A 22,006-nucleotide genomic window follows, 5' to 3' on the forward strand; every position below is an offset into this window, starting at 1 on the left:
AATAAAAAGGCTGGGCTCCTATTGCTGTTGGAATAATAAGTAAAAAAAAACCCTCACATTTGCATAGCATCTTTCAACCAGAAGAACTGGACCTGAAGGTGCTTTATAGGGATTGCCTAGGCCCCAGTGAAAGCAGCTTTTGGTAGAACGCAGTGTGCATTTCCCCCACCAGCACTATGCAGCCAGTTCAGAACAGGAAACGAATAACTTTTCTCAGCTGCAACCACAGGGTAAATAGAGGTAGAACAAAATAGAAGTAACGGGGGAGAATTTTGCCATGACACAGGAGCAAACGCTGTTCCCTTGAGAGAATTGTCCTGGGTCGTTTACTGACCACAAGTGCTCAGGACCTCAGTTTTACACCTCATTCAAAAGATAGAATCTAACACCATGGTGAGGTAAACTGGGTCAGAATGAATCCAAAGGAAAGAATGCCTTTTAAAAAGGATGATGGGAAGATGAGGATAAGGCCCCTCCTGGGATGGTGACAACATTGGCTCTTCACTAACCATTTAGCACAATATTCTTTTGTGCTTTCTACAAGGTGGGATGAAGCTTACTGTTGCTTGGCACAGACGTAGCAAAGACTGAGGATCTCTGTAATGAATTCCATACCGTTCTTGGTGGGGTCATACTCTACACAGCCAGCCGCCAGCTTTTCTGTCTGGGCACAGCACCTCCATCTCCCATCCATCCAAAAATTTGGATGATACTTTGGCACCAAATTGTTGTTGTTCCTGGTTTCTGAAAGAATTCAAGAAATGTTTTGTTTTACAAAGGATTTACACTCCAAACGGAGGTGTGTAGCACTGCCAACAACCAGTGGACGTGAGTGGAAATCATCTGAATTTCAAGGAAAATCATTTCCCCTCAGTCAAAGAGCATGAACACTGATGACAGCCCTCTGTTTGTGAATATCTCCAGCCAGGTGTGTTTAAATGTTCTACTTTCTCATATAAGGAGTGTATCCTGCCAGCAGCGGAGACAAATAACCCTGATTAATGTTAAGGGAAATTATGCAATTCCACTGTGGAAGAATGGAACCCTAGCAAAGTGTTTCTCTTTAAATTCTTAACAACAAAGACCAAAGAAAAAGCCCTTGTAAAAGAGAGAGAAAACCTGACATAGCATGTAGCAAAGACACTTATCAGAGACCACAGCTGTACCGCATGTACAGGATACAGTCAATTACTACTCTCGGCTCAGTTACAATATCAGCTGCATGGCTCAAAACTGGCATTTCACGTTTAGCATTCACATGCTTAAATACCAATCTGACTGTCCACATAAAGGATTAAAGCTCGCACGTTTGAAATTGGTGCTCTCCATGCAAAACACTTTTTACTGTTTTTAAAAAAAAACACAATTCTGCAGGTCTGCGTCGCCACCCGGACCTGTTGAAGTTGCCCAGTGAAGATGAAGTTATGAAATGTTTAACTAAAGGAAATGTGAAAGCGGAACGTTGCAAAGTAACTGGTTGTCGAGTAAATGCAATGCACCTCATAGTGAGGCCAAATGTCTCCACAATAAAAGAAACAATCCACACTCTGCAAAGGACCTCATTATAACAGCCTGTGTTATAAACTAGGAAAGGGCTAATGGGAGGGTGGGTGCAAGCCGTGTTACTGACCAGGACCTCCCTTATCTCAAGTGCTGTGATCGTTTCTGTTTGCAGGGTTCACTGCATAATCAGCACAATAATCCCACAAATACAATCCAAGAGGAGAGAGAAATGAAAGCCATCCACAAATAAACCTCCCAATAAAGACTATTCCTTTGGAAGGTTGTTATCCAAACAAAAAGTCTATTAACTGTGGTTGAAAGATTTCCTACACACCAAAAACTCCCTTTATATATACTAAAAAATAAATAAATAAAAATTAACCAAGTAAAAGACCCCATCTCTCCCAGCATCAGAAGAATCAAAATTAGGGCAATGTTTTACTTAATGAATGTTGTCAGTGAGATCCAAACAAACCTCCCCATGGACCAACTTTTCTAAGGACTGCTGAAAATATGCCGCTAAAATTTGCAAGGCCACTATATAACCACCTCCGCAAGTGCCCTTTTCATTGTGCACTTAACCTCCTCTGACCTGTAATTTTTTTCTAGTCTATGGCTACTGAGAAAGCGGGGTCGGAATAGGTGACTTTGGAGATTCAATTGTGCACAAGACTAAGGTTACCTTCTTTCAGAGTCAACACCCATCTTTGCCGGCTCTCTCGATCGGGCGCAAACACATACAACAGGTAGTTGTCATGAAGAACCTGGAGAGGGGACCAGAGAAGCAAGCCAGTGATTCAAAACAGCTTCTGCCATCTTTGATATCCAGGGGAACTCAAAGCACCTCACACGCCAGTGAGTTACATACCAGTAATGCAGTGACTCTGTAGGCAAACGTGGCAGCCAACGTGTGCTGAGAAATGGCTCATAACCCCAATGGAATCTAAGAGCCAAATTCTGCTGTCACTTGTACCAGTGTATATTCTGAGCAACTCCACTGATTTGAATAGGTCTGCTCGGGAATTGCGCCAATATAATTGAGCAGAATTTTGCTCTAGGCATTTAAGTAGGAAATAAGCTGCAGAAGCAGGTTAACTACTAGGAAACAAAGATGCTCTTTTCATAAAATTGTCCCTATTTTTGAACAAATGTGGGAAGAGAAATGCAGAGCATTTATAACACTTCAGCAAACAGGATAAAATTTTCCAAAGCAGCCAAGGGATTTAGGCTCCTAAATCCCTTAGATACTTTAAGGAATCATCCCTCTTCTGATCCCTTGTCCTGAAGCTTTATAGCATCTTCATGCATACACACACACCAAGTATGGTGTGGCTTTGGAAACCCTGAATTATTCCCTTTATATTGATAAATTGTCACCCTTCTTGCAAAAAATAGAAATGGCAAAGGCATATCTCCTGCTCCCTCTGAACTACTCTTCTGTTGATCAGCGAGAGTCCTGGGGCACCTTAAAGACTAACAAATGTATTTGTTACCCCCGGGGTTTCTGCCCACGAAAGCTTATGCCCAAATAAATGTGTTAGTCTTTAAGGTGCCGCAGGACTCTCGCTGTTTTGCTAAAAACAGACTAACCTGGCTACCCTGCTGGAACTCTTCTGTGGATGTTGCTGATCTTTCTTGTCCAGTGTTTTCAAATTCTAAGTTGCTTTTTCAAACCTACAGCAAGCAAGCTTCTGAAGCACGCCAAAAAACCCCAGCGTCAATCATCCTGTACAATAGAGGCCCTATTGCACTCTGCTGCCTCATGTAACAAGCCACACAAAGAAACAAAACATTGGTGGTTCCCGAGCAGATCTACAGTAGGTTACAGGTGACTTTTTTTTTTTAAAATGTGCTTTTACCTAACGCTACAGAACTATCTCTGGGGCAAAATTCAGACAGGCTACTAGCAGGTGTAACTTCAATGCATTGTTCACATCACATCTGAAGTTTGTCATATGTTTCAAAAGGAGCCCACCTGTTTTCTCTGCAGAGCAAATCCACTTTTCTACTCCAGTTTTATTTTATTTCTTAAGTGATACAGCCACATCCAAGAATTCAGATGAAAGAAACAGCTCAGAGGGTTTGCTTCTTTTTAAATATTGGCATTTCCAGGACACAATCCCTGCCCATGCTCCAGTGACACAAAGAGACTGGGAGCTGGTGAATATCCTCAGCCAAACGTCTCTTCAGCATGTGGCAGTGCACAGCTGGCGGAGAGCCGTTGTTAAGAGTTCCACATAAAGGACTGCACACCAGAAGCCATTTGCAGTGCACAAGACCAACTTATCTTGGTCCTAGACAATCTGTGAACAATGCTGTATCTTTCTGAGGGCCTGGCACTTTATCTGATAACTCTCTATGTAAAGATATCTCTTATGGAGAGCACTCTTGTACCAGCCATCCCATTTTCAAGCTTTTCTCTGCAACTGTGAGGCCTAGACATTTACTTAATAAATCAGATGAGATTTTCCTGTATTCACTTTCCCGCTGAAGTTGTGGCCTTAAGAAAAAGGCCAAATATCATGAGATTTGTGATAAAATTGCAAGAGTTGGCAACTTGGGGAATAACAGCCAAATGAGAATTCAAAATATAATGGCCACCTAACACCACGGCATTTCTATTTCGATGCAAAGGGAAATATATCATGTTTGCATTTATTCTCTGTAGACTAGACTACCTGTATGTCTCCTGTTCATCGAGGGCCTGATCTAAAACCCACTGAAAGTGGGGTGATTCACCACTGAAACAAACTGCTAAGGGATGTGGATTCCCGCCCCCCTCCCAAGTCTTGAAGTCTTCCAGTCAAGATTGGATGCTTTTCGGGAAATTGCTTCAGTCAAACACAAGTTATTAGGCTCAATGCGGAAGTAAATGGATTAAATTCTATCTCCTGTGTTATACCGGAGGTCAAACTAGATGATCTAATGGTCTCTTCTGGCCATAAAAAGCAATGAATCTGTAGTCAATGGAGAGGCTCAGTCGTCAATTTGCCATCTCTCTTCACACCTTAGCTGAAAGCATGTCTATTCCTCCTTATTTTCTGCCTTTGCTATTATATCTCCCCGCCACTATGTTAGTTTGCCCCTACATGCATTTTTAGACAGAGCTTCTGTGCCAGATTATACAAATGAAAGCAATATGGTTATTGGCATGAGGTTGTTAGCTTAGGCAGACTTACCTGAAAAGGATATTTATAGTTACAGGGAATTGTGATGTCACTTTTCACAATTTCAACACATTTAATCCTGGACAGTTCAATGCAGCCCTTCAAAGTTCTTTTTTTCTGAGAGAAAAAAGCAAAGGATTTGGTTAATGATTCTGATTTGGTGAAGTAAGACTAATTGACTAATTAGGCAAAGGTTGATTGTGAAGTCCAAGGGAGATTGGTCATTTACTTTAAAGCAGTTGGATCAGAACTTTCTGTTTGAGAAGTACATTGAACGTTTAAAAGGCTGAACGCAGCAGATAGCTCATCATCGAGCTAGTCGACATTTTTTGTTGAACCTTTTCTTCCAGAAAAAATGGCTTTTTGGCCAAACCAAAATATTGTAATGAAAATTTTCACTGCGGTAGAAATTTTCTAATTTTACATTGAAAAACCAAAATTGGAAAAATTTTGAGTAAGAATTTTGGATTTCAGTTCAGCTTTTGGTGGAAATTTTAGGGGCTTGGTTTTCAAAAACTGAACATATTTACCAAAAAAGGAATATTTTACTGAAATTGGTTTGCAAAAACCAAACTTTTTTTTTCCATTTGGGTTTTCAGTTTTTTTTCTCAAAAATGAACACAATTTTTTTTTACAAGAAATCTTGACATAAACACTGTTTTCCAAAATTTCCTTTAAAAACTCGTTAGTGTACTATTGTTCATCAGAAAACACAAGGAAGATAAAAAGGCTCAAAGTGGGGAAGACAAAGGCATCTCCAAGAAAAGATTTGCTTGAACTCCTGAAAGCAAAATGGCTGCATTTCAGCAGCACGGGTCATTTCTTTTCCCCTAATCACCACTCCCCATTCATGATCCAGTGGTATGCAGCTACACAAGTGATTAGACTGATTAGAAAAACATCAGCGTTCAGTAGACGGAACCTAATCAGATGCCTGTTATCTAGTGCATTCTGCTGAAGGATTCACTACACATACGCTTGCTCTTCGGAAGCAAAACTCGTTTCCTGTTTTGATTCTTCTTCAGCCGGGATTTAACATTGTAGCTGTCTTCCAGCTCAGATCGGCGATAAAATGACTTAAAAGCCTGCGGTGCTTCAAGAACACCGTGGCGCAAGGGACTTTTGCTTTTCTAAAGCAACCCGTAGCTCTGATTGACGTGCCGGCATATGAGCTTGGGAGACTATTTTGTCTCTTTTGTTACCTTGCTACCTTCCAGCTGCCTACCTGGGTATAATTGGAGTGAAGCAGATAAAGCAGCTGATCACAGAGGGTGAAGTTTGCTCTGTGCACAGGGCCCTGCTCTGGCCCCACTGCTCAGCAGTAAATATCAACCAGGTATTCACAGCCATGAAAATTCAGAGGCAGCCAGCAAAATTCATACAGCTCTGACTTCCAGCGTTACTCCGCCTCTGGTTACAGTATCAGGCTTCTGCCGGCCTAGCTCTGTGGGTCAGGGGTGTGCAGGGGTGTGATCCCTGACCCACAGAGCTATGCGTGCAAAAGCTGCTAGGGCAGATGCAGTCAGACTGACAAAACTGTCCTTTTGCGACAGAGCTTGTTTCGCTCACGGGGGCGCGGGGGGGGGGGGGGGGGGGGGGGGGGGGGGTGCCTGTGGTGTGCTATACCAGCCAAAGGGGGGACAGCTGGTATTTTGGTACATTCCCAATAGGAGCACTTTGCCAACATCACTAAACCAGCAAAGCCTTCCAGTGTAGACCCAGCCTCACGCAGGTCCAAGATACCTCTCAACTTCACGTGGGCTCACTTCACCCCACTTCTCCCACCTGCCGCCTGTTTTCGTTCTTTCGTGCCTATTGACTCCTCTCCTGGCCACAGCAGCCGATCGCTCTTTCATTCGTGCTGCCCCTGGGACCTTATCCCCCTTCCACGAGCCACTACGTCGCTTCTAGCCTGTAAAAACCTTCCATTTCGTGTTAGCCCATTGCTGGCACGAAACCCTCCCTCGCCTGATTGCGTTGACATCCGAGGTTGTAACCACAAGTCTTTCTGAACCAGGGTCCTTCTGGTCACGTTCTCTGCTTTGGATTTCTCAGAAGAACAGCAAATTGATTTGTGTTGATACCTTCCCGAGCTCAGCTGAACAGGGAGAGTGAAGTCTTTGTGTTGAGCTGTGTCATTTTCCTACAGTCCTCATCACCTGTCGTATTCATTTTAATTACATAACTATTTCAACAGCTCGATCGTCTAGTCCCCTCCTTTTACAGCTCACCTTCCACCTCCATCCCCCAGGGCAGTGCATATGGATTCCTCAGACTGATTGGGACTTTGACTATGGAAGGGAATTACACTCCTGCAGCAACAGAAACAACTGGAATGGTTACTCACAAACTAAGCATTATCTAGCAACCGGGCTGGCAGCTAAACACAGCCCTGACTTTGTGATGCCCGATTGCACTCTAAGCTCACAAAAGCAACCGTGCTATTTTGCAAAGAAAAAGAAAAACCCTCTTTAAAGTGGTCTCAGGAAACCTCAGCGTTTTCTTCCAAAAAAGGGCCAGACAGCTGAAGCAAAACATGTCCAGAACTTTCTGTTTGCTATTCTCAGTCTCTCTATGTTCTAATTAAATACGTGGGAAGAGTCTTTCCTGACCATCAGTTCCTTTCTCTTATTTTAGCTGGTTTGTCCTAACTTCAGTATCTTTCTTGCACCCTCTCCATGTACTCAAGACTTATCCAGGGACAATAAACCCTGCTGCACATATTGAGGAGAAGTTGCAAATGAACATGTTGCAAATGAACACGGACAGCTTTCTTTCTTTCGTTTAATTATCGGCTGACGGGTGCTCGTGAAAGTCAGGGACTAACAGCACCAGAAAGGACCAAGCAGAGCACAAAGCAGCATTATTCTGATTACCCCCAGGTCCCCGTCCCCACTGATTTCACGGCATTCTGTGGTTGTTGCTGGAGCATGCAGGAGTTTGTTGAGCTCTAGCTAACTCTCTGATGTTTCAATCTACGGCCCCAATTCAGCAATGTGCTTATGCATGTGCTTAGCTTTAAACCTGTGTTTGTTTGACAGGGTGACTGGGCCCTTTCAGAGGGAGCTGGGTGCAGGGCAACTGTGAGCCACCTGCCTCCCAACTGGGCTTCAGAGAGGGTATCCGGGCCCTAGGGAGGGATAGGATGGGCTGGTGAGAGCTGCTCGAGAAGGAAAGGAGAGGCATACAGGAGCAGCTGGGGAGAGCGGGCAAGAGTTATGGAGAATGAGCTGCAGGATGAGCAGAGTGGAAATGGGCTCTCAGGCGGGCAACCTGGAAACGATCTCTCTGAGGGGGCGTGGATAACTGCTGAGACTGCCCCTTGTTGTTCTTTGGGGAGTGAGGGGGGGGTTCTGCGGCTTACTGACCATGTACACGAATCAACTATGCCCAGAGGTGGCTCTTTGAGTTGGACACGCAGAACCTTTAGCCCTTTCTGAGGGTGAATGAAGGGAAACTGAGGCAGCTGTACAGTTTGCGAGTGGGAGGTGCTTGAAGTGGAGGCCACCCAGCTACAGAGTCGGACTTGTAGCTGGAGTCAAGAACATTAAGCAGGCGCTTCAAGTTAAGCGCTTCATGGGCACCGAAGAGACACAGGGGTCAAGAGAGAGTTGTGAGAAAGTTTCGTAATGAAACCCAAAGCTAAGCGTCTCTCTCTCAGCTCCATCTGGGGTCCTGTGGAGAGTGTGAAATTTGCCTCTGTGCAGGAAAGTGTCACTGAATCTTTCAGCAATTCTCAGAGGGGTGAATCCTCCCTGCTGCTCTCAGCCGGAACGGCCAGGTTAGGTACAGGCAGTGTTGGTGGGGGCCAGAATCTCCCCCTTGGCCCTGGATGTGCACTGCTATCAACCCACCCGTTTCTGTCCTGCTTCCAGCACCCTGTACTTTGGGACTGAGAGGGATGCATGCAAGCCATGCAGATCCCTTGTCCAGGATCCTCAGAGCCTGCCCCCTCATGCACCAGTTATGCTGGATCTGGGGCCCCGTTGCTCTGGGCTGGAGAGGCAAGATTCATCTCCACAGCAGCAGAGGTTGGCGTTGACTTCGTTTGGGGGGGTTCCACCTCGATCAGAAACTCTGCCCTCCCTCCCTCCGGGCTCCTTCCTGCTAGTCACTCTCTGAGGGGAAGGCCAGGGGGCTTTTCGCTCGGCAGGTCTGTCAGCTCACCGGTTCCCTCTGTCCACCTCTATGAGGATCACCCCTCACGCAATGGCAGGCAAGTAGCGACAGAACCAGAAAAGCTTCTTCTTGCTGTTGCGTGATGGGCCCTTTACCTTCTCTCTGAGGCTAAGAAAACCCAGACTGACGTGTTGTTAGGAATTTGTGTCTACACGGCAATCAAAAACCCATGGCACCTAGTCTCACAGGCCGGCTCAGCTGACTTGGGATCCCAGGGCTCAGGCTATGGGGCTAAACATAACAATGTAGATGTTTGGCCTAGGGCTGGAGCCCGGGCTCCGGGACCCACCCACCTCGTGGTATCTCAGAACCTGGGACTCCAAGCCTGCGGCCAAACGTCCACACTGCAATTTTATCGCCCCGAGAGCCCACGTCAGCTGATCCAGGTTAGCCGTGGCTGTGCTGCGGGTCTTTCACTTCCGTGTAGATGGACCCTGAGAGGCTGGCTAAGGATCTAGCGGAGCAGCAGCCGCAAGCCTGAGGAAGGGATTCTCCATGCCTGTGGCCGAAGAAGGGAAAGTGGGTGGGTGGCTTTCTTTCCAGAAGATGCCTGGGGTCTGGGAGAAGAAGGCCTCCTGGAGGGCCTCCCAAAAAGAGGAAACGGGGTGGAGTAGCCCAGCGAGACATGCTGGGAAGACCCAGGTGAAGGTAAAGGGCCGTAGAAGCTGGCGGTTGGTTGGGGACAGTGATAGAGGGAGAGAGACCCAAAGATGACAAGGGAGGTGGGGCAGAGATTGTATGGACACGTCCCAAGCAGTGCAGACAAGTAAAGATCAGCTGGGAGTTCAGGGCCTGCTGGGAGGCAGAGGGGCATGTGGGAACAGGGTAGGCGGTTTCATGAAGCTCACCAGGTTCAAATGGTTCCCTCAGAACCGCTGCCTTGAGTTTTTCCTTCTGACAAGAAGAAGCTGCAGGTGGTGGGCTTGAAAACCACATGAACTGGACGCCCCCGTAAGAGTCACCACGGCGAACCGAAACCAGCGGGGTTTGCCCCGCCCTGCACAATGCATCCGCGTAGCTCGCCGTGCTGAGGACAGAGCGCTGCCCACAGGTTCCCAGAAAGGTGCTCCGCCGGAGCAGCCCATCCCACCAGCTTCCCTGGACCCAGAAAGAACCGCGCAGAAGATGCGCTAGGATCCAGGCAGGGCCTCCTTTCCCCAGGGCCATGCGGCCTTTGGGAAAGAAACTGCAGACAAGAGTCAGCCAGACACTGAAGTTACAGGAGCCGTGTAAGCAGGGACCACTGGGCACTGCTAATATCTCCTGAAGTTCTGACTGGACTTTCTCTGCCGTGGGCTGGTTGGCTGATTGTTCTAACCCCTTCTCTTCCCGTCTCCCTCTGTCCTGTCACCGTGGTCCCATCCCTTGACTTTCCTTTGAGCTAATCCCTGCCTGACTAAACTCTGACCCCCCCAAAATAAAAACCATAGTTCTGATCTGCTCTTTGCCGCCATGACACTGATCGCTCTGCCTGTCTGTTACATTCCTTCCCCCCCATCCTTTGCTGTGGCTGTTTAGATTGTAAGCTGTTCGGGGGAAGGCCTGCTTTCTATTCTGTTTGTACAGCGCCTAGCACGATGAGGTCCCAATCTTGGCTGGGAACTCCAAGCACTTCTGTGAATGCATGATTAATTAATGAATTAAAGGAAACGCTAATTTACTGCTGCCTATGGATATAGATGCGGCAATTACTTCACAAGCCTCAACATTGACTTCCACAAGGTTTCCCTTGCATACAGCTTTTAATTCCCCTTTCCCTGTTTATACTTAGTTAAGGATATGAATCTGATCCTGGGTTCAAATCCTGGGTACTGCATGAAAGTCAATCATAATTAAGCATTCTGATGATGAAGTGACTGTGATTCTCCACTGAGATCCAGCCAGGCTGGGGAATGCCAAGACACTCTGCCAATTAACTCCTGCCATGTCACCTCTCCCTCCTCACACTACCCAGCTGTTCGGGCCGTTCTCAGCATGCAGCAGTAGCACCAGAAGCTGCATTCTCTCACACTGTGGGTTTCTAGTGGTAAGACCAAAACAATTTGTTCTTTCTGTAAAGCAGCGTACAGCTATTGTGAGCCAAGAACAAAGAAATAAACATTTGACGCCTGGATGCAACTAGCACAGACTGCATATGAAGTATGACGTGTATGCGCATGAAATCCATTTTTAGAGCAGCAATTAATATATCGCAGGGTATTAGCAATAGCAGCGGGCCACAACACGTTCAACATCCACTGCAGAAGTGTTTCGATTCCCTCACCCCTCTAAAGCATGTTGTAATTGGAGGTGGGGTTGTCTTTTGATTTACATCTGCAACGCTTATTAATGGTAATGTTAATTGCGCGTCTGCCTCACAGAGAGGGCAGAGCAGTTTATCCAATTTATGACTAATCCATAACCTCTCCGTGTGATATGCAACATATAGTTGTAAAAGTTGCACTTTCTTTGTCAGCTTTGCTGTACAGATATTAATTAAGGGACTCAGTTCTCTGACTGGTTGGAATGAACTTATCCAGTATATCTAGAGGGCTAGTTGAACACCACTGATTTAATGAAGGAGCATTATACGCTCCTGGTTCATGGGAACTTTGCTATGGGCTACAATAAGGCCATGATGTCACCCATACTGGATTAATGTTTCCTCTCTTAAAGTGCAATTCTACTCTAAGTGCATTTTTAAAAATGGAATTGCAGGCTTCCCTGTTGGGTGCTGCTCCATGGGACCCGTGTCCTATGTGGTCAGCGTTCAAAGACGAGAGTGCATTTCTTAACTGTCAGTGCTGTAAACTCAACCTGGGACCTTAGGAGTCAAGCTGGGTTCTTTCCTGCGTATGCATCATCACCTGTAAGAAAGGCTCCGCAGGCCAAATTCTCTCGGTAGTTACATCTGTGTGACCCCGTTGTGTGAATTAATGGAGCTTGGTAAACAACTCTGTTGCTGATGCACAAGAAGGAGGAGAAGTCAGCTTTTGCCCTCCTAGCTCTGCAGAGCTAACAGGAGTGAAAAGCAGAAAACAATGATTTTTGTCAGCAAAGTAAGCAGCTGTGCCTGTGAATGCACACAGGGATCGGATCTGGTGAGTAAGAAGGTGACATTTTGACATAGTCACTTCTCAGGGCACAACCACACTTTAAATTACTCTTGATTCGTGTGCGTCAAGGTTACACAGTCACATCAGCACAACGGCATGTGTTGTTCCTGGGAGCGTGCTTGGTCTGTGATAGCAGGAAAGCTGAAATTAAAAATACACGTGTCTGACAGATGTATTTGTACCAGTTTTGGAAACGCTTGAAAAGTGATTTGAAGTAGAGCTAACCTTCTCTCTGGACTCAGAGAGAGAAAACAGGAGCCAAAACTGAACTCTAGAAATGATACAGAAATATGTATTGTATAAATCCATTCTTCTTACTTCTCTGTCTATAACAATATATGCATATGCTTACTCCCAAAAGAAAAAGTTATAAATATTGACCATGGTCACAGAATTTATTACCATATAGTAAACAACGAGAGTTTTGTGGCACCTTAAAGACTAACCCGTTTATTTGGGCATAAGTTTTCGTGGGCAGAAACCCACTTCAGCAGATGCACGAGAGCTTATGCCCAAATAAATGGGTTAGTCTTTAAGGTGCCACAGAACTCTCGTTGTTCTGCTGAGAACAGACTAACACGGCTACCCCTCTGGATTACGAGATAGCGTAGCTATTACAATGATGCAGAGACAGATATGTACGTGCGCAGCTTTCAAGATATAAGCCACTTCTAAAGTGCTAAGCACTATTACTAGGTAGCTAGGTCAATAGATAGAACATGCTAATGGGCCTATTTGTCCTTTAAAACCAGATCAATGTTGAATAAGAGCAGAGACTTCTTGGTTCGTTTTCAATAACCTTACTAAGACCTAATCTGAATGATTACATTGTTATTTAAGGATGAGATGCTGAAGCCTTCAAAGACAGTCTATGGCCTAATGCAGCAGAGCCCTTAAACATGTGCTTACCTTGACGCACCTGAACAGCCCCACTGCCTTCTCTGACACTACACACGTGCTTTTAAAGATAAGCATGTGCTCTAGCGCTTTGATGGACTGCGACCCAAATTTGCCTTCCCCTTCAAGTGAGAATTTCAAACCCGGAAGGCTGATGAAAAGTGTCTAATGCTGCCTGGCCCAAGGACTTCTTAAAGGTGTCTCAAGAAAAACTATAGTACAGTATAGTATGGCTCGAGGGCCACAGATATCATTTTTATAACCCTGAAAGGCTACCAGTCTCTGCCAGCAGCTCTCCCCACCCTCCCGCCAGCCAGACGGAAGGCGTTCATTAAGGAGTCTGCCTCCTCGCTGATCTCCCATCCCCCTGGGTGTAGCAGGGAAACCACCTGTGACCTGCAGCCCTGTGCTTTCCCTGGGTCCCTAGGCAGTGGCTCCCTTCTGCAGCCGGGGGATGGGAGATCAGTGCTCCCCTTCCTCTTGCTCCAGCAGGGATCCCAGTGCCTAGGGATGCAGGCAGAGCATTTTGCTCTCTGCTGGAGCCATGGGAGGGGAGCGCTGATCTCCCCTCTCTCTGGCTCCAGCAGGGACCCCAGAGCCTATGGACACATGCGGAGCGCTTTCCTGGGCTCTCTGCTACAGCCAGGGGGAGGGCAGTGCTGATCTCCCGTCCCCTTGGCTGCAGCAGGGAACCTGCACCGGTCTTGTACCCCCGCAGCAACGTGCTCCACCTGGGTCCTTAGGCAGCAGCTCCTTTCTGCAGCCGGCAGGAGGGGAGCCGCGGGCCACTTTGAAAGACCCTGTGGGCCACTTTTGGCCCATGGGCCACAGGGTGGGAAGCACTGCTATAGTACATATTTAATGCTTCAGAAATCCCCACCCAAAACTAAAAGATGGTGGGAAAAGGGGGAAAGTAACCGAGGGATATATAGAATGGGAGATGGAGAGAAGGGAAAGACGAGTGATCTTCTAGGTTAAAGAAAATTTAGAAAGGAGTGACACCGGAGACCTGGAGTGGGTGAACTGCAAAACAGAGCACAAAACTGGATCAGAAATGAAGGGGTGTGGAGTGCAGAGAGCAAGTGGGGAAGGAACCAAGGAATCGCAGCACTCCGAGTTGGAATTCCTTCCCCGGGATTGTCCTGCAGCATTGCAATGCAAGTCCCTGCACACACAGGCCACTCAGGAAAAATGTAATTTAACCTTTCAGAATAGGAATTCAGGCAGCATCCCACGCAGACTTGTCATTTTAGTCAAGGATAGAAGCAAATAAATGCCCCTCGCGAGCAAACTCAGGCCCAACGTTTCAATCGGTCAGTTACACATACGGCTTTCGGCAAATCAAATGACAAAATAAAATCTGCAAAAAACAACGTTACAGAGGGGCCCAAGTCAGCCTCCAGTCTTAGGCCTGGCTTTCTCAGTATTAAGGGGTGGTCAAATCCGGGGCTTCGGTTCCAGTTCCTCTCCTGTTAAAATTAGCATCAGGAGATCAGTGCAGCAGTGATGGCAAAAGGCAAATGGCACCTGAATTCTAACAGCCGCTCTGGTCTCCTAACGGAGCAACTCCGGCTAGCTGGCTGCCTTGGGAACAACGGCCAATTCTGCATTGCTGGAAGGAAAGAGCCACCAAGTCTTTTGATGATGGAGCGAAGAAAATGGGAAAAAGGCCCCAATTCAGCAAGGTACTTAAACACGCGGCTGACTTTATTCATGGGAATAGTCCACTGATGTCAATGGGGCTACTCTAAATCAGGGCCACGAAAGGGATCCAGAGGGAAAAGAATAACACCACCAAAAAAGCACAGTGTTGCTCTACGCGTGCCTGGCGAGCAGCATGTTTCGTTAGTTGCTGAACTGTTATTGCCCTTCAGGCGTCAAACACCTTGGGCCTGATCCAACTGCTGTTCTAGTCAAGGGAAAGAATTCCTTGGGAGCTGGACTGGTCACTGAGCAAATTCCGCTTAAAAACTGACGGCACAATATGGCCTCCGGTTTACACACGGCTACTTAGATCAACCTTCTCCGTCAGTAACCACGCCAGGAATGTAATATTACAGTGGGGAAGGACACTGCAAATAATAATTAAAAACCTTAAGTGATCTGAATGACAAGAATCCTGTGTATGCATGTTATCACTGAGAGGTTGGGATGAAATTTACGTCCTTGAGCATTCCGTTTATGGGGTTACTTTCCATCTTCTCGCACTGCTGCATGCAGAGTTTTTATGATATTATTATTAGAGAATGAAGACGTGGTGAAAGCTGGATTGATGTCTCTGACATCTGACGTATGCCCTGGATTAAATGTTTTGCTGCGTCTTGGAAATGAATATTTTTTTAGTAGGCGTGTAGGGATTGTCTTACCAGACCTGACCTCTGGTCTGTCTAGTTCAGTATCCTATTTCTGACAGTGGCCTGTTCCAAACGCTTCGGGATAGAAGAACTTTGAATAAGTCTGTAGTTGGATGTTAGATAGTCCTACTTACGCTGGGATCAATAATTGCCTTAGCTCAGTGGTTCCCAACCTGTTGCCATTGGGCCAAAAGTGGTCTGCCGGGTCTTTCCATGTGGCCCGCAGCTCCCCTCACACTGGCTTCAGAAGAGAGCCTCTGCCTAAGGACCCAGGCTGAATGCGTTGCTGCGGGGGTACAAGACCGGTGCGGGCTCCCTGCTGCAGCCGAGGGGATGGGAGATCAGTGCCCTCCTCCCCCTGGTTGTAGCAGGGAGCATGGCAAAGCGCTGCCCCGAGGTCCATAGGTGCTGGGGTCCCTGCTGGAGCCAGACAGAGGGGAGCACTGATCTCCCGTCCCCCTGGCTGCAGAAGGGAGCCACCGCCTAGGGACCCTGGTGGAGTGCATGGGGCTATAGGATGCGTGTGGTTTCCCTGCTACAGCTAGGGGGGTGTGGGGTCAGCAAGAAGGCCGACTCCTCGCTGAACTCCTTCTGTCTGGCTTTGGGGGGGGGGTGTGTGGAGCTGCTGGCGGAGACTGGGAGTGGAGGGAACAGGGGCAGTTCTCTGCTAGGAAAGACGTACACAGGCTGCTTGCTGATCTCAGTGAATACACTGAATCAGAGCAGCATCCTCCGTCAGGATTGAAATGTTTCATCTGAATGTAGATTATAACACTCTCATCAGAATAAAAACTATAACTATAATAGGAGGAATGAGTTAGAGCAGTACCTCCAGGCCCCAATCAAGATCGGGGCCCTATTGCGCTAGGCGCTGTACAAAACATGTTTCATTGGTCTCTTCTCCATAAACCAGACCTTTGTGCAATTTTCCTTCCAATGTTCAATGTCATCTCTCTGAGGACAACAAAGTCTTTAATCAAAACAAATTCTAGCCAAAAAACTTCCACTGTGGTGAAGTTACTTGCGGAAATTTTCACTGGGGATTAATGTGGTCAACGTACTGGCAGACACTCCCACTGCAGAGAAGATGAGTTTACTTACTTTAAATCCTGTGGGCCAGGCCCGCCGCTGGCATATGCTCCATTGAAGTAGTATAAAACAGGAGAAAATACAATCTTTTTTTTAAAAAGGGCCAGGGAAGTCAATAGAGTTATGCTGATTTACATCAGATCCGTGCATGCAACTCTACGCACTTAGCAAACAATGAACTGGTTCAGGGCTGCGATTACTCCAGCTTTGCAATGGTGTCCGTCGGGTTTGGAGTCACACAGGCCTAAAACAGGACTAATGCACCAGTGAATCAGGACCTTCCTTGCAAAGGGCTGTTGGCTTTTTGAGGCTGAAAGTAAACAATCCAGTCCAAAGGCAGGCTTCGTATTGTAGGAACAGCTTTCTCTTTTCTCATACTTTTGTTTTTAATATAGGATTTTTGTCCCTTTCATAGCTAGTTCATAAACTAACCATGCATCTTCACATTTTTGCACACAGTGGGCCATATCATGCCCTCTTCTTAAAAACTGATGGCCTGGTATGGATCCATGTTTCTATCTAATACCTGATAAAACCTTGTCCAACTCCTCTTATTGATGTCCACATTATCTCTGATCACATCCATGGCAAAAACAATCCGTTATGAAAGTACGAGTTCCGGTAAATACATGGAGATTTGCTGACTGGGAACAGGTGGTAGAATAGGAGGTGGTGGAATCTCCGTCATTGGATGTTTTTAAGAACAGGCTAGACAAACACCTGTCAGGACTTGACTAGTTATGACATAGTCCTGCCTTGAGGGTCGATGACTGGACTAGATGACTTCTCGAGATCCCTTCCAGTCCTACATTTCTATCATTCTATCTGCAAGGTATCAGCAAATTATGCAGAGATCCAGACTCCTCCATGAGTGCTTGCCACACGGAGCTTGTTTTTAAAAGCAGCATAAACCCTGAATCCACTGGTGAACGATGGGCCAAATTTTCAAAGATAGGCACCTAAAGATGCTACGTACTCATGTGGACCCCATTTCTATAGTGTCGGGGGAGTCTTTAAAGCAATTCTCCTCAGCACACCCCAGTAAGGCAGTGCTAGCGTCCCCATTTTCACATCTGGAAAATGAAGACACAGAGAAATTCTTCCGAGGTCACCCAGGGAGTCTGTGGCACAGTGGGGACTTAAATCCATGTCTACTGGGTCCCAGGCTTGTGCCCTAACTTTTACACTGCCCTTCTACTCTATCTTCCTCTAGACAGGTGCCTAAGCTGCTGAAGTGCTTTTGAAAATCCCACCGTAGTCTGTGTCTACAAGCCCCTAAATATCTTTGAAAATCTGGCCTTAAGGAAACTTTTCCCAAGGGATTCGCTTGGTTGCTTCCCTCTCAATAATGCAAGCCTGTGGCCCAGCTATGCAAACATTTGCTCACATGAGTAACTTTAACCATGGGTGTAGTCTCAGCAAACTTGCTAGGACTAAATTTACTTAACATGTGTTTGCAGGATTGGTTCCTAACACAAGTAACCTAACTCACGGACGTTGTTATAATGCATGCAATAGGACTACTCCCATCTATATAGCTATTGACATGCATAAGTAGTTGTAGGATCGGCCCTTAGCAACAAAAGATTTTACCTTTCAAAGTGATTTGCATACTATAATAAGGGAGCTTGTGATGGACTTCGTGTGTCTATTATCAGGGCTCTGCTTTATGCTAAGACAGCCCTGCAGTGTGCACTGGATAATGAATTTTAGGAAACACAGCTTCTTATTGTTGGCAGTTATTTTGGGGTTCATTCTCCAACTGATGTATGGAAATATCCTCCATTAGCATTGATGGCAATTGCACACTCAAAGGAAGAGGAGAATAGAGCTTTCTGTCTCTGCAATGTCATCTCATAATAGAAACAGTCATTATGATCATTTAAAAAATTTGCCTTTATGGCGCCAGTACCATTGGATACAGCGGACGGGCTTCTTTCTGAATACTTCCTTGAGGTGGTTTCTTTCCTCCCTTTAACTGTCAGAGCTTTACTCAGTGTCCTTTTATACTTATGAGCATCGTAATACACACAAAGGGCTTGATACTGCGAGGGGCTGGCAGTTCAGCAAAGCATTTAAGTGTGTGCTTAACTTTAAGTGCATACAGTCCCGTTGAAATCTATGAGACTGCACGCACTTAAAGTTAAACATATGCATAAGTGCTTTGATTGAGGTTAAGCATGTGCTTAAAATTCCCAGCTGGATTGGAGCCAGAGTGCACAGGACCTTGCAGTGTTGAACCCAAAGAGAGGAATAAACAAACACAGTCAATCTTGGTGCCAGGCTTGGAGAGAAGTTCTAGAAAAATCTTCCGTTCATATTCATTGCCAAAGGGTTACACTGAACATCTGAAGAGACCCTCAGACTGAGGCATGTATTCACTGATCTCAAAAGTTTGATAAATCATCCTGGCAGGCAGGTCATTTAATTCTGAATTGGCCTTCAGCCTGTGCAAAGAACCGGTGGTGTCAGTCCAGTCCTTGGGAGACTGAGCGGACAAGCGAAGACAGAAAGGGTGTGTAGCATGGCCTGGGCTCCCTTCTCAGCCCTGGAGCTCGTCTCCCCAGCATGGAGACCGTAGGACAATGCTGAAGCATGTGCAGCATTACCTGCTCTGTTGTCGACAAGCAGAGGATTTCAATCTTCAGGGCTGTTAGTCCTTCTCCGCACTCAGTTCTTCTTTTCCAGTTAGTACTGGGTGGGTTATTAACATAAAGGATGGTTTACACTGGCACAAAACCAGGGTAACACAGTGGAGTATCAGGCCCTACATTTCTCGATATGTACATACATGTAGTTATGAATGGTTGTGGGCATATGATACATACAGTCCTCCAGCAGATAAACCTAGTGATAGATAGTGGGCCAACGCCTCAGCTGGCCTAACTCGGCATAGATCCACTGACTTCAGGAGATAGCTTTACTGACTTCAGCGAAGCCATGACAAGTTACACCAGCTAAGCTCCGGTTCAGTACAATTACATTTGAGAACAGGTAAGCACCCAAGCTGTTCATGCCACATATGTAGCATTATCTCGGTGCACTCAGATTTTTGTACACAGTAAAAGGATGTATTTTTAACAATTTTGCTTCAATATGTTTATTTTAGAGGACACTAGACATGGTCTCATTTTTGGCTCATCAGAATTTGGGATGCTAGAGGGTAAAATTTTCAAAAGCACTTAAGTAACTTAGAAGCGTATGTCCTATTGAAAGTCAGTGGGTCAGATTTTCAAAGGCATTTAGGTGTCTAAAGGTGTAGATAGACACTTAATGGAATTAAAGTGCCAAATCAGGTTAGATCACTATATCCTAAATTGTGCCCAAGTGATTTAGGAACCTAAATCTGTCTGGGTCTGATTTTCAAAGGCATTTAGTTGCCTAAAGTTGCAGAGAGATATTTTCCAAAATCCCTCTACATGCCCAAGTTAGTAAGGTGCCTGACTCTCATTAATAGGCACCTAACCTGATCTGGCACTTTTGACAACTCCATTAGGTGTCTATCTGCAATTAAAAATCGCCCCTGGTCTCACCACACTAAATAGTTGTAATATCATCCTAACTCTTCAAATGACAACATTTGGACCACAGCTCAGACAGTCTCAGTCACACTGCAAATCTATATCTTAGACAGCAATAATGTTCTTAATAATTTAAATGTTGTATTTTAAAAAGCATAGGCATAAGACATTGCCTTAATATATTCTTACAAATTCAAAAGAAATGTGGCAGTGCAACTGAAGAACTACTTATAAGCAGCAATAAATGATAACCCCTTAAGTAATGTATTGCTATCCATGTTTGATGACTCTGGCAAACAAACTGAAGGATTACAAACAGCTGACACAGACCATCATATGCCTTTCTATATACTAAAGGAGAAGGGATGGGGATTTTTGCTTTGATAAAAGCACTTATAAAGGTTACTAATGCATGTTAGCTACTAATCTTGAATACAGCATGCAGATCTGGCTGCACCATCTCAAAAAAGATATATTGGAACTGGAAAAGGTAGAGAAAAGGGCAACAAAAATGATCAGGGGTATGGAACAGCTTCCATATGAGGAAAGATTAATAAGACTGGGACTTTTCAGCTTGAAAAAGAGACAAATAAGGGGGGGATATGATAGAGGGCTATAAAATCATGACTGGTGTAGAGAACAAAAAAAGGCAGTGTTATTTGCTCCTTCTCATAACACAAGAACTAGGGGTCACCAAATGAAATTAATACGCAACAGGTTTAAAATGAACAAAAGGAAGTATTTGTTCACACAATGCACAGGCAACCAACCTGTGGAACTCTTTGCCAGAGGATGTTATGAAGGCCAAGACAATAACAGGGTTAAAAAAAGAACTAGATAAGTTCATGGAGGATAGGTTCGTCAATGGCTATGAACCAGGATGAGCAGAGATGCAAAACCATGCTCCGAAGTGTCCCTAGCCTCTGTTTGCCAGAAGCTGGGAATGGGCGACAGGGGATGGATCACTTGATGATTACCTGTTCTGTTCATTCCCTTTGAAGCACCTGGCATTGGCCCCTGTCGGAAGACAGGATACTGGGCTAGATGGACCATTGGTCTGAACCAGTATGGCCGCTCTTATGTTCTTAAGTAATTCTTTTCATAGTTATTTAACAGATCAGGTGTAGGCAGACATGGGGAGGTGTGCTTAGCTCGACCATATCTGAATATCAGATCCCTTTTTAAATCTCCCTAAAACAACAGCTCCTGTTAGAACCTGACTGGGATTTTTGTATTAACAAGCATGGAAATGGTCTCTGCATAGCCATCAACCTTTTGCTGTAGACTGGGCAGTTAAAAAATTGTTTTGTCTTATTTTCCAAATGAAATTGAAGTGTCTAGCAGGAATTACTTGTATCTGACTTTATAACTTTGATCAGAACGTGCCACCAATCAGTAGCAGTATCCATCTGACTTGCCAAGTATAGAGTCTGTAAGACATCTTGTTTGATGGCAGTTAGATCAGTCTGCTGTAAATTTCTCTGATAAAACCAGGTTTGATCCTCCATTCCCTCTACACACCAAACCACCACTAAACCCACACGGAAGTCTTGGGTGGGCAATGAATGCAGTGTTGGGCCCTTAGCGAGTAGATTTTGAGTAGTTTGAATAGTTTTTGCTGTAACAGGACCAAAAGTTCTTGGTTAATGGGATTTTCACAACATATGCAGTTTCCCCCTTCCTTCCAACCCTCTTTAATCAGAAGCATTCTAAAACGAGAGAGAAAATGGCTCACATACCCCATGGCGATGCTCAAAATAAGCCAGCTTGGATTTGGTTAAAACAAAGAAGCGCACTTTGAAGTTGGAGGGAGAAGTCCTTCTCTTCTGCTGGGATTTTTTGATCAGTTGCTCTTCCAGGAGAACGCAATTATTCATCGTTCGGCAGGGCACGGTTCTCTTCCAGGAGCCGGTATACCGGTCCCAGACTCGCACACCAAGCGCAAGTCCAGGAAAGAGAAACAAGAAGAAGGGTAGTTGATTTTGTCACGAAAAAAGGTGTTCGTAAGGCAGCGTAGGTGCCTGGATTCTTATCTTTCCGTCTGTCATCTAGGCAGTGCTGTAAAGCTTCCTTTCTATCAAACCCTAACCACATCCTCTCCAAAGTCATCAAGTGAACAGCACATGCTGAAGTATACTCTAAGGTAAATGTTGTGGAAAAAATAAATGTTTGACAGGCACGCCTGACAAATGTGATTTTTA

The 22,006-nt window shown here is 45.6% G+C and overlaps 1 protein-coding gene across 2 annotated transcripts in view; it reads right to left on the bottom strand.

Moving 5' to 3' along the window:
- The window catches only part of ITK (IL2 inducible T cell kinase), a 40,465-nt gene extending 18,767 nt beyond the window's left edge, over window positions 1–21,698 (bottom strand). For both annotated transcript variants that reach the window (XM_067566644.1, XM_067566645.1), the window contains exons 1-4: window positions 21,545–21,698; window positions 4,683–4,787; window positions 2,186–2,267; window positions 616–744 (exon numbers count right to left, since the gene is read on the bottom strand). In XM_067566644.1, coding sequence (XP_067422745.1) covers window positions 616–744; window positions 2,186–2,267; window positions 4,683–4,787; window positions 21,545–21,682 — 454 coding nt within the window. In that variant the 5' untranslated portion in view covers window positions 21,683–21,698. The remainder of the gene's footprint in view (window positions 1–615; window positions 745–2,185; window positions 2,268–4,682; window positions 4,788–21,544) is intronic.
- Window positions 21,699–22,006: the final 308 nt, after the last annotated feature.

The sequence above is a fragment of the Emydura macquarii genome, unplaced genomic scaffold, assembly GCF_026122565.2.
Source record: "Emydura macquarii macquarii isolate MOO-44397 ecotype Brisbane River unplaced genomic scaffold, CSIRO-AGI_Emac_v2 contig_2768, whole genome shotgun sequence".
NCBI lineage: Eukaryota > Metazoa > Chordata > Testudines > Chelidae > Emydura > Emydura macquarii.